The sequence below is a fragment of the Zalophus californianus genome, chromosome 17 (genome assembly GCF_009762305.2).
Source record: "Zalophus californianus isolate mZalCal1 chromosome 17, mZalCal1.pri.v2, whole genome shotgun sequence".
NCBI lineage: Eukaryota > Metazoa > Chordata > Mammalia > Carnivora > Otariidae > Zalophus > Zalophus californianus.
This window is the reverse complement of record NC_045611.1, coordinates 54,639,627-54,652,248: the sequence shown is the minus strand read 5'-3', so window position 1 is coordinate 54,652,248 and position 12,622 is coordinate 54,639,627. Positions and strand designations below refer to the sequence as shown.

Genomic DNA, 12,622 nt, shown 5'->3' with positions numbered 1-12,622 from the left:
AGCAAAAATGTAAGATTTATAAAGAGTCAAATTTACAATCATAGAGGGAGATTTTAATCCCTTTCTACCAGTATATTACAGAATAAACTGATAAAATGTTTATAAAAGTTTTGAACATACTAAATAAAAAGTATAATGGAGGTATTATATACAACATCCTCAAAATGCACAGAATTTTCAAGCACTTCTTTTCAAAGTTTACCATGTTTGCCATGTTCTGGGCTATACAGCAGTTCAACAAATTTCAAAGTTTGAACTAAATAATATGCAATCAGGTCCTGTTAAGCTCACATACACTTAGAAGTCAATGACAAAAATTAGCTAGAAATCTGTAATTTTGGAAATTAGGAAACAATTCTAAATATTTTATTTAGAAATAATTATTTTTCCAACTTTGCCATCTAATATTTTTAAGTATAAAAAGGTTGAAAATCTAAATAATGGTCTCTATGTACCTACAAAATAGATTCAACAAATTAACCATTTTGTTATGTACCTATTTTCCATTTAGTTATCTCCCTATTTATTTTTTCAAAATTATCTGAAATTAAAGATACCATGACACCTTACTTCTATATTATCATGCATCTCCTGCATAATCATGACATTATTACCGAACCTAAGAAATTAAATAGTGGAAATTAAAACACTGGGGGTTTCCTGAGTGATAAGAGCCATAAAAGTGTAAACAAGGGGCTGCTGGGTGGCTCAGGCCTTAAATGTATGCATTCGGCTCAGGTCAGGATCTCAGGGTCCTGGCATCTAGCACCGGGTCGGGCTCCCTGCAGGGAGCCTGCTTCTCCCTCTCCTCCCTACTCCTGCTCTCTCACTATCTCTGTCTCTCTCAAATAAATAAAATCTTTAAAAAAGTACACCAGGACATTTTGCTGCAGCCTGACAACAGGTCACATTAACATGACCCGTTTAAGTCTGGGTCTCCACTTTGTCCTTGGGATATCATAAAGTCCTCTTCTGCTGTGTGAAAAGGAACTCAGAAGCAAGGTCTTTATGTAACATCACCAACCCACAGATAGTTTGGAGGCGTTCAGGTGAAGTATGCTTTTTTTTTTTAATGATACAACTTTAGCCTTTTGATTTCCCAGGATGTGTAACAGATTGGAGTTTGGAGTAGGGCTGGTTAGTTTGATCTGAGCCCACCAGATGCTTCCAGAAATGCAGTAGCTCTCCTCTGCACTTTTTCTGGGTTTAGGATTCCCAACAGTGTACCCGTCCGACCCTCCTCCAGCTGTGGCCCGGCCGTCGGGCACCTGGAAAGCCCCGCGCCGCTGAGCTCTGGCCGGCGCCCCCGTGGGGAAAGCTCCCCCTGGCCGCCATCCGTCTCTCTTCCTCACCGTCAGGCAACCTGTCCTCACGGTTGCCTTCCCGGTTCTTCTGACCCTGGTGCCTCCTCTTCCACGACCTCTACTTCCAAATACCCTAGAGTTACTTCTCTTCAATGCACGTGTCTACTGTGCCCCGTGCAGAGCACGATGCCCCTCATCAGAGGTCTTCCCGGATTCTGCGGTCTGGTGCAGGAGCAACCACCTCTCCGGCTGGAGGCAACCCCTCGGCTGCCGGGGAGGCGCGGTCGGTGGGACGCGCTACTGAGCATGCGTACCGGCCCCTGGAGGCGCAGCGCGCCGCACGCGCTACTGAGCATGCGTAGCGGCCCCAGCGTGCTGCAGAGGCGCGGGCCGGAAAAGCTTTCCGGAGGAAGTGAGTGTGAGAGCGGGAGAAGCCGGCGGAGGCTTCTGCCCCGCACATTATTTCAAGACGACCGCTCCCACTGTGAAGCCGATCAATGCGGGGGACCGTAGTACTCGCCAAGTGTCGAGGGTGCAGAATTCGAATCGGAAGGATGCGGCCCTTTACCTCCACCTGCTTAGGAGTGAGCGAAAGAAGCGTTCAGCGCTGGGCCGGACGGGAAGCGGAAGTGGTGTGTGCCGTCCTTTTAAACTTCCTGGGGCCCGCTGAGGATTCTGCAGCTGTTCGCCTAGAGGTGCGGCGCCTGGTGAGTGCTCGGGGAGGGTGGTGGGGTCCCTAACTGAAGAAGGCAGCCTGGAGGCGTCTGGCGTTTGGCGGTGGGCTGGAGGATCTGTGATGAGTGACTGGAGAGGTGGCTTGGGTGTGAGAGCAGGCGTCGCGGGAGTGGGTCAGCGAGGGCTAGGGATTACTCCTTCGGGACTTTTGGTGGTCAGTGTTTGGTTGGCTGTGTGAGTCCGATAACCTTAATGTGGTGGGTCCCTGGATGGGGTGACTTGCTTCAGGATGAGATAGCAGTGTGTGGGCGTGAGTGGTTGGATATCCTCATTTGTGTTTTTGATTGAGTAGCTTGTCGGGGTTGTGCACAGGTCTGAGAAGTGTGGTGAATTGGGGGAGGTCTTGATGGGCAGGGGGTTTTCGGTGATTTGACTCCACCGCCTCGGAAAATGGGAAAAGGCTTTCCGGGGGTATGAATCTCATAGCTGACACACAGTTTGGTCCGTCATACCCAATCACCTACGCAAGGCCTGTTTCAACTCTCCTTTGACCCCAACTCATACTCTCTTCTTACTCGTTCTGTGAAAAATGAAAATACTTTTAAGTGACTAGATTAAATTAATCTGCAAAAGATGTGTTATGAAAGGTGTGGCTTCTGCCTTTTGTCCTTGGGTTTTTGTAAATCTCGTTTGCGTGTTTTTTTTCTGGTTGATCATGAAACGGGTAGTGAGAAACAAGCCAGTTTCCCCAAAATTTGCTATCTAAAGATAACAATTGTTAACTTTTCCTTATGTTTTTTATTTTAGGCTTTTAGAAAAGATTATTTGAGAGAGACCGCTCAAGTCGGGGGGAGGAGCAGAGGGAGAAGTAGAGAGAGAGACTCTCAAGCAGACTTCCCACTGAGTGCCAGCGGGACTTGGGGCTCGATTTCAGGACCCATGAGATCATGACCTGAGCAAAATTAAGAGTCAGATGCTAAACGACTGAGCCATCCAGAAGCCCCTTTATTTTAGGCTTTTTATGCCTTTTGAAGTTATTAATTGAATAATTTCTTAAAACTGACTTTATCATATATACATTCCCATATTCTTTTTAAAATACTTTTTTAATGGATTTTTTTTAAAGATTTTACTTATTTCACAGAGAGAAAGCACACAAACAAGGGGGAGCAGTAGAAGGACAGGGAGAAGCAGGCTTCCCACTGAGCAGGGAGCCGGATGCGGGGCTCAATCCCAGGACCCTCGGATCATGACCTGAGCCGAAGGCAGATGCTTAACTGACTGAGCCACCCAGGCACCCCTAAAATACTTTTTTAAAAGGTAAAAAAATACTTTTAGTATTCTATTAAGTGAATATACTATGGAATTTTGCTTGGTGTCACATTAAAACTATACATAAATTTAGGAAGAACAATCTATACTTTTATCTTAATACAAATTGGTCTCTCCAGCTACTCAAGAAAATTTTCGGGCTTTATTATATGGGTTCTGGATATTTATCTTGTCTTTAATAATTTTTACTGCTATTGCAAGCGTTTCTTTTTGCCATTTAAACTTTTGTTTCAAATTTTGCTGTAAAGAAAAGCAATTAAAATACCTATCTTGGGGTGCCTGGGTGGCTCAGTCTTTTAAACATCTGCCTTCCGCTCAGGTCATGATCCCAGGGTCCTGGGATTGAGCTCCTCATCTGCCTCCACCCTCAGTGGGGAGTCCGCTTGAGGATTCTCTCCCTGTGCCCCTCGCCCACTCACACTTGCTCTCTCTCTCAAAAAGAAATAAATAAATCTTTTAAAAAAATCTATCTGGGCCCATTGCTGAATTTTCATTATTCATAGTTTTCCGTTTTTTTTTTTTCTCTCGAGATTTTTTAGGAAAGCAGTCACAAAATCTTCAAATGATTTTAGTGGAAAGAATGTGGATTTTTAAAGTCTTGGTTTGTATCTCAATTATACCACTAGCTAGAACATTGGGAAAGTTACCTAAATTCTCTGAGTGTCCAATTTCTCATTTGTGTAAACTAAATTCATGGTGACTCTGAGGGTTGTGAACATTAAGTAAAATCTATGTAGAGTAGCTAGAACAGTGGGTGACGGTTGCACTTTAACTGTTTCTCTTATTTTCTTTCAGTTTATTCAGTTACATGCTATATTTTTGTGTGTCTTGCCTCTTTCCTTCAACATTATGTTTATGAGCTTCATCTATGTTACATGTATCTTTAGTTTCTTATCATTTCATTCATTCATATTATTAATATGGCACAGTTTATTTTTTTCCATTTTACTGTGGATGGACATTGGAATTGTTTCTCATGTTTGGTTATTATACACTGTGCTATTGTGAACATTCTGGTATACATATCCTGGTTTACAAGTCTCCATAAGTTTTTCTGAGATATTTACTTGTTGATTGATCAAAAAAATAACTTCACTAGCTAACACCATGTTTTTCCTGAAGGAAATCTTCTAATTTGCACCCCTATCAACAGTGTGTGGAAGCTCCTTTTGCTCTAAATCCTTGCCAGCCCCCTGTATTTTCAGATCGTTTGCTTTTGGTCCATCTACTGGGATTGTGGTAGTATCTCACTGTAGTTTTAATTTACATCTTCTTTATTATCAATAGGACTGAGCCCCTTTTATTATGTTTCAAGGACATTGGATTTCATTTGTATAACATGCCTCTTCAAATTTTTTGCCCAGTTTTTGTTGGGTTATCTGCCCATTTTTAATTTTAAGATTTTTTTTGAAGATGTCATTTATTTGAGGAGGGGGGGCATGAGCAGAGAGAGGGGCAGAAGAAGAGGGAGAAACAGACTCCCCACTGAGCAAGGAGCCCAGCACAGGGCTCGATCCCAGGACCCTGAGATCATGACCTGAGCCGAAGGCAGACGCTCAACCGACTGAGCCACCCAGGTACCCCTTATTTTTTTAAGATTTTATTTGTAAGTAATCTCTACACCCAACGTGGGGCTCGAACTTAAAACCCTGAGGTCAAGTTGCATGCCCTACCAGCTGAGCCAGCCAGATGCCCCATATCTTCCCATTGTTTAAAAATTGATTTTTTAGTTCTTTATATTTTCTACACATGAGTCCTAGTTGGTGATAGATGTTGCAGATGTTCTCACATTCTGTGGCTTATTTTTCACACTTTTTAAAAGATGGTTAAATTTTTTTAAGTAACTATTTTTCATTGCTCTTGTTACTACATAGAAATGCATTAAACTTTATATATTGATTTTGTATCTAGCTATGTTATAAAACTTAGTTTTACTAATATATTTGAGGAGTCTTTGAATTTTTCTTTGTAAACAATCCTGACAAAAGCAAATTATTGCATTTGTTTCATCTTTTCTATCCTTACAGGGTTTTGTTTTTTTTTTCTTTTCCTTGTTTTTTCCTGGCCAGGACAATCAATATAATGAAGAATGGAAATACTGCTAGTAGGCATCCTTTTCTTCTTGACCTCAGTTTGGGAAAATTTTCAGTGTTTTACTCTTAAGTATGATGTTTGAGGTAGGTTTTTTGATAAATACTGTTTTTTTGGACTAAGAAAGTTTCCTTCTAGTTCCCACTTTGCTAAGATTTTTGTTGTTTTAGTCATCAATGTAAGTTGAATTTTTTCAAATGTTTTTTGTTATCATGATTTTTCTTATTTAATTGTTGTGAATTACATTTATTGACTCTAGGATTCTAAATCAGCTTTGTACTCCTGGGGCATCTGGGTGGTGCAGTTGGTTAAACATCTGACTCTTGGTTTTGGCTCAGGTCTTGATCTCAGGATTGTGAGATCAGGCCCCACGTCAGGCCCAGTGCTGAGTCTGCTTGAGATTCTCTCTCCCTCTCCTTCTTCCCCTTCCCTTGCTCTCTTTCTCTCTCTCAAATAAATAAATAAATTTAAAAAAATAAGAGTAAATCAACTTTCTACTCCTGGTATAAAACCCGTGATGACATCCTAAATTAGCTTTTCTTTGCACTGCTGGATTTGACTTACTATTCCTTTGCATGGGATCATTGGTGTTCATGTATGAGATTTGCCTGTAATTTTTTTTTTCTTGGACTGTTCTCAAAACTCAGTTTCTACCAGTTATTATGTTTCCCAGTAGACTATACTTTTGAAGTTGCAGATTTTAATACATAGTCAAAAATTCAAAAATAAGTCCCTATGCACCTGGGAAACTCCTTGCTGACTGTTATCACTTTCCTTGCAGAGCAAAGCACCAGCCAAATAGCAAGCCCAGATCAGTTCAAACTAGTGTGAGACACAATGGCTACCAAATTTGATCTTTCACTGACTTTTACCCTCATTGTATACTAAAAATCATGGGGGGAGGGGGTGGAGATTTAACGTGTTAGACATTCAACACATGAAGCATGACCTTCAAGTGTGCAGATATAAATAAATCTCTGCCTCTCCATGCTGACGTGTCACCTTTTTCCCACCGAAGTTTCTTTAAAACCTTTCCCTGATGTCTCCTCAGGGAGTTAGCCTAAGAAATTCCTTCCTTTGTGCTGCCTCCCTTGTGTTTGACCATAAGCCCCAATAAAGCCTTGCATGTGCTTTTAAATTTTGGGTCCACGGGCACCTGGGTGGCTCAGTCAGTTAAGCGGCTGCCTTTGGCTCAGGTCATGATCCCAGGGTCCTGAGATTGAGTCCCTAATTGGGCTCTCTGCTCAGCGGAGACACTACCTGCCGCTCTCCCTGCTTGTGCTCTCTCTCTCTCTCTCTGACAAATAAATAAATAAATAAAATCTTTTTTAAAAAATAAATGAATAAATTTTGGGTCCAGCCTCATTTCTACCATTGCTGGGTCCAAGCACTCAAATCCAATAACAATAACTAGGGAAGTTACCAATCCATAAGTATGTGTAGGATGTACTTATGAATATTAAGAGCATCTCAGCCTTGGACATTGTATTTCTAGAACCTTTGGATTAAACTGTCTACTTAAGGTGTCAAACTCAGTGTTGCTTTTGTTCCCGGAAGCCTGATCAGAGTCAACAGAAGGCCCAGCCTGGAGTTCTGTGTGAGGGTAGGTCCTCTGCAATAAAAGCAGAGATTCAGGGTCTCTAGTTGATATGCCATCTAAAGTAAATATTCCCATTAAATCCACAGGTCTCACTCTCTGGGAAAAGACAGATTCCATGATGTGAGGAGGTAGAGGTTCCTGAACAAGCAGTGTCTTGGCACTGGTGGTTCTCTTGACCAGAGAACTCTTATCAAGATTCAGAAAAGAGCTAGAAAAGTCATTTGAGCAGATGCTGGAGTCACTGGTCATTTTCCAAGAGCAGCTGAAAATGACCAAATCCCAGGTGAGCTGTCTTTCCAAAGGATTTGAGCACATTTCTAGAATATACATAATTAAGAGCAACACTACACAAATGATAAAAGTCAGGCGGGAAAAGGGCATAGAAAGAAGTTTAAGACGCAGCCAGGTGGAGCATGGGTGCATTTACAAATGGTGGGTCATTGGAAGTGCTTAATGTCAAAACATTGCTGTGTAAACCATGGGGTTCAAAGTGGAGTTGCCAGTTTTCCTCTGGTGCCAATGGCAGCCGTAATCAAAAGAGAAACAGGCATTTTTATGAAGTACATTTTTTTTTTTTTGAAGTACATTTTCCATTAAGACAGTTCCTCACAGCCAGTAAATGCTTTCTGGCACTTAGGCACAAGGTCTTCATCAAAAACCAAAAGAGTTGCCCCAAATCAGTATCACCATTCCTCCTCCCTTTCTTATTTGAACCCACTCCAGTTGCTTTTAATCTCCTCCTTCCTCCACAAGTGGTTTTTATCAGGATCACCAATGACTTCATGTTGTTAAATACCACACTCAGTTTTTACTTAACCTTCCAGCAGCATCCAACATTGTTAGTACTTCCTTCTGCCTTAAAAATACTCTTGTCATTTGGTGTTCAGAATGCCATGCTCTCTGGATTTTTCTGCCTTATTGGCCACTTGTAGGGTTCAACTTCTTTTTGTAATTTGTCTTGTCTCCCATTCTCTTATCTTAATCCCCAGAGTGTCTCAGGGCTCATTCCTTGTGTCTTTTGCATCAGCTCACTCCTTAGTGTTCTCATCCAGTGTCACGGCTTAAGCAGCACTGCTACGGTGATGGCTTCCTCTTTGTGTATCTAGCCTGCACTTCTTCCTTAAGCATCACCTCCTATATCGTACTGTCTCCCTGACATCTCTAAGGTGCACATCTCTACAGGTGTGTCCAGCTAATCATTTCCCAAACCAAGTTCCTAATCTCACCTGAAACCTGTTCCTTCCATAGTTTCCTTCTTTCAGTTAATAGCCTCTCCTAGCTTCTCAGATGAGGGGTCAACAAACTTCCGTAAAGGGCAAGATAATTAGCCTCTGTGGGCCAGATAGTCTCTGTTGCAACTTCTCGACTCTGCCACACAGCACAACAGCAGCCGTAGACAATACAGAAGCCAATGGTCATGTCTCCATTTCTCACACTTATTAATCTCTGTCTTTCCCATCACCCGAGGGCAAATCCTGTTGGTTCTGTTTACAAAGTAGACCTCAGATCTGCCCCTCTTCATTGCCACAGCACCACCCTAGCCAGAGCCATCATCATTGGTCACTTGGATCACTGCAGCTGCCTCCTCACTGTTCTTCTTGCTAACATTCTTGCTGTCTTGCAGGCCCTTCTCCAGATTGCTTTGTTGCTTTGGCCCTTAGTATTTTCTTAAAAATTTTAGAAGCAGCTTGTCAGTTTCCACAAAACACCTCCTAGGATATTGGTTTTATCCAGTTGCTTGGCTCTGTCAATTTGGGGCATAATCAATATTTTTATACTGTGGAATTTTCTCTTTTAAGATTTTAAAAATTTATTTATTTAGAAAGGGGGTGAGGAAGAGAGAGCGAGCACGTGAGTGCAAGTGGGGAGAGGGACAGAGGGAGAGAATCTCAAACAGACTCCCTGCTGAGCACAGAGCCCAACACAGGCCTTGATCCCATGACCCATGAGATCATGACCTGAGCCAAAACCAAGAGTCAGACGCTCAACCAGTTGGCTACCCAGATGCCCCTATATCATGGAATTTTGTAATCCAGGAACATGGCATTTTCTTGGATTCATTCATGTTTTCTTTAATGTGTTTCAGTAGAGTTTTGTGGTTTTCAGTATTGAGGTCTTGCAAATTTTTCAAGAATTATTTCTAGGCATTTGCTGTTTTGATGTTATTATGCACGGTATTATTATTTAATTTCATTTTCTAGTAGTTGGCTACTAGTATATTGAAATACAGTTGATTGGGGCACTTGGGTGGCTCAGTCAGTTGAGCGTCCGACTCTTGGTTTTGGCTCAGGTCATGATCTTGGGGTTGTGGGATCGAGCCTCGTGTCAGGCTCCCCTCTCAGCAGGGAGTCTGCTCTCCCTCCCCCTCTGCTTCTTCCTCTGCTCTCTCTCTCTCCCTCTCTCTAAAGTAGATAAATAAATCTTTTTTAAAAAATGAAATGCAGTTGGTTTATCAATACTGATCCTATGGCCAGTGACATTGAGAAATTCATTTATGAATTCTAATAGTTTATAATTCTTATGGATTATCTACATTCAAAATCATGTCCTCTGTCAATGATAAATTTCTTCCTTTCTAATATTTTTGCCTCTTATTTCTTTTTCTTGCCCAATTGCATTGGCTAGGCTCTTCAGTACCATTTGAATAGAAATGGTGATAGGCATCCATGTCTCATTGTCTCAGTGCAGAAACTTTTAATAATTCACCATTGAGTGTAATGTTTGCTTTGAGGTTTTATATTATTAGGTTTATTTATTATTTAGGTTTTGTACTATTTTCCAGATTAAGGCAGATTACTTATATTCCTAATTTGCTAAGAGTTTTCATCATTAAAGGGTGTTAAGATTTATTATATGCTTTTTTTTCTAGTGTTTTCCTGAAGTTTTGTTATAAAAATTTCAGATGTACAGAAAAGTTGAAAGAATTTTACAGTGAACACTCATATACCAACCAGCTAGATTCTGTAATTAACATTTTACTGCACTTGCTTTATCACCCAAGTGATATTGTGAGTCATAAGAAATGTACATTTGGTCATTCAGACAACCAAAATACATTTCTCATCTATATTTGGTCTTGTCCACAGTTCCTGGCTTATAGCTTCCAAAATCCTTGGAATTTTCTAAATGTTGAGAGTGATAACAGTATCTTTTGTGATGTGAACAATTACTTTTGGAAGCATCCAAGGATGAGGGCTGGTTGCCAGGAGAATCAACCATGTGATTAGAGGGTTGGAACTTGCAGTCACACCCCCTGACATAAGGGAATAGGAAAAGGGCAAGAGGTTGAATCAGTTGCCTGTGGCCAGTGATTTAATCAGTCATGCCTGTGCAACAAAGCCTCCATAAAAACCCATAAGGACAGTGTTCAGACAGCTTCCAGGTTGGTGAACAAGTGGAGATTGGGAGAGTGGTGCACCTGGAGAGTGCATGGAAGCCCCTTACCCTTTCCCCATACCTGGCCCTATGCATCTCTTCCATCTGGCTGTTCCTGTGTTATATCCTTTTACGGTAAACTGGTAATCTAAAAAGTAAAATGTTTCTCTGAGTTCTTTGAGCTGCTCTAACAAATTAATTGAACCTGAGGAGGAAATTGTGGGAACCTCTGATTGATAGCCTGTCGATCAGAAGTATGGATGACAATCTGGACTTGTGACCGGCATCTGAAATGGGAGAGGGGAAGGGCAGTCTTGTGGGACTAAACCCTTAAATGGTGGAATCTGATGCTGTCTGCAGGTAGATAATGTCAGAATTGAGCTGAATTGTAGGACACTGCACTGATGTCCCAAGAATTGCTTTTTTTTGTTATGAAGAAACCATCACCCTGCCGTGTTGGAAATTGAGTCTCAGAATATCAGAAGAACGTACCTCTCCATTTAGCCATCCCTTTCTCCCTTGTTTTTTCATGTATTTCAAAGTAAATTGCAAACATTAGCAAACTGCTCCCTAAATACTCCAGCATGTATATCATTAACTTATTGTTTAATATGTATTTATAGTACTTTTATTTATTTTGATGTAAAATTTATATACAACGAAACGTACAAATCTCAACCATTTGGTAGTTTTGACATATGTATTCTCACCTGTGTGACATCCATTGACATGATGATGTGATTTTTATCCTTGATTCTGTCAATCTGGTGAGTTACATTAGTTGATTTTTGAATGGCATGATATGTTTAATGAGTTTTAAGTTTCTTCCGTAAGGGTAAAACTAGATTCATCAACCCTTGGATATATAATGTATTGTGAAAATGATCATAATAAATTCATATGCATTTTTTCCATATCACCGAGTGAAAAATCACTTGAAACGAGTATGCTTTTACAGGTAACATTGTCATTTAAGGATGTGGTTGTGGACTTCACATCAGAGGAGTGGCAGCTCCTGGATGCTGTTCAGAAGAACCTATACTGGGATGTAATTTTGGAAAATTATAGCAACCTCGTGTCTGTTGGTAAGGACCCTTGGTGAACCCTCAGCCTATTGCCATTCCTTTCTTAACTGCTGGAATTTATAAGTTTTCTGAAATGTTTAACGTCTTTGAACTTATGATTTATGGATGGTAGAACCTTTGTGTCTGTCTGAACCTGGGGAGGGGATCTTGCTCTCACCTCCCAAATGAAGGTTTTTCACTTTGCTGAGGTGCTAACTCTGAAGCAGTCCCTTGCTACTTCTTCAGAGGTTCCAGAGACCAAGCTCTTGGCACCGTGTTTATCCGTCTGCAGATTGTTAGGCTTCCAGACTAGCAGCAGCCCTCCATCTGGAACAGGGAGTCATGGGTTATAGAGGGAGAAATCAGCAGTGAGGGCCATCTAGGTGAGTGGGTAAAAGCCAGGTCCGTGAGTGAAAGCCTAAGGAACTAGAACCTTTGATAGGTTATTTTGAGAATACTACCTAAAAACCCTTAAACCCTTGAGGCACCTGGCTGGCTCAGTAAGTAGAGCATGTGTCTCTTGATCTCGGGGTCGTGAGTTCAGGCCCCACTTTGCAGGTACAGATTACTAAAAAAAATAAACTTTTTTAAAAAAAGAAGGACATAGGCCCTTTATGTCTTTGCCCTCTGTGTCAGATCTGCAACTTAGCTAGGACCCGGCTTTCTTGGTTATTCTCTCTTTCTAGCATCTTCACTCTTTATCACCAACACTGCTCACGTTGCCTTCCTCCTACTCAGCGTCTCACCTGTGGTCAGAATTAAGCTTTCACAACACATGGATTTTTCCCCATAACCATGACTTCTTTGTTGCTCTGCTTCCCTTCTATTTTCTCTTCACCTTCTAATGGATGCCTCTAACTTGTATTCTATTTCCAGAACATCATTTCTTTCCTTGATCCCTTGATCCTTGTTATGAGAGTTGGCCCCTTCCAGTACCTAATCATATACATTCATTGGTCTCCTTCATAGAAGACACCTGGCAAGCTGATGATGGTATAGATTGGGATTTGGGAAAACTCTGACAGGCTGGATCCCATGGGAGAGGCACCAGGAATGTGATGTATTCAGCAAAATATTTCACCTGTGAAAAGACTTTGATCAATTTGACTCAAATGGAAAAACTTTGAAACATAATTTAGACTGACTTTTCCAGAACAGAAATTATATAAGTAAAAAACCTG

General features: G+C 41.2%; 1 protein-coding gene across 1 annotated transcript in view; it reads left to right on the top strand.

The window, feature by feature from the left end:
- Positions 1-1,728: 1,728 nt before the first annotated feature.
- LOC118356455 (zinc finger protein 713-like) overlaps positions 1,729-12,622 on the top strand; it is a 50,972-nt gene continuing 40,078 nt past the window's right edge. Inside the window, exons 1-3 of the mRNA XM_035725255.1 lie at positions 1,729-2,011; positions 7,089-7,285; positions 11,336-11,462. Of these exons, the coding sequence (XP_035581148.1) occupies positions 7,232-7,285; positions 11,336-11,462 (181 nt within the window). The 5' untranslated portion in view covers positions 1,729-2,011; positions 7,089-7,231. The remainder of the gene's footprint in view (positions 2,012-7,088; positions 7,286-11,335; positions 11,463-12,622) is intronic.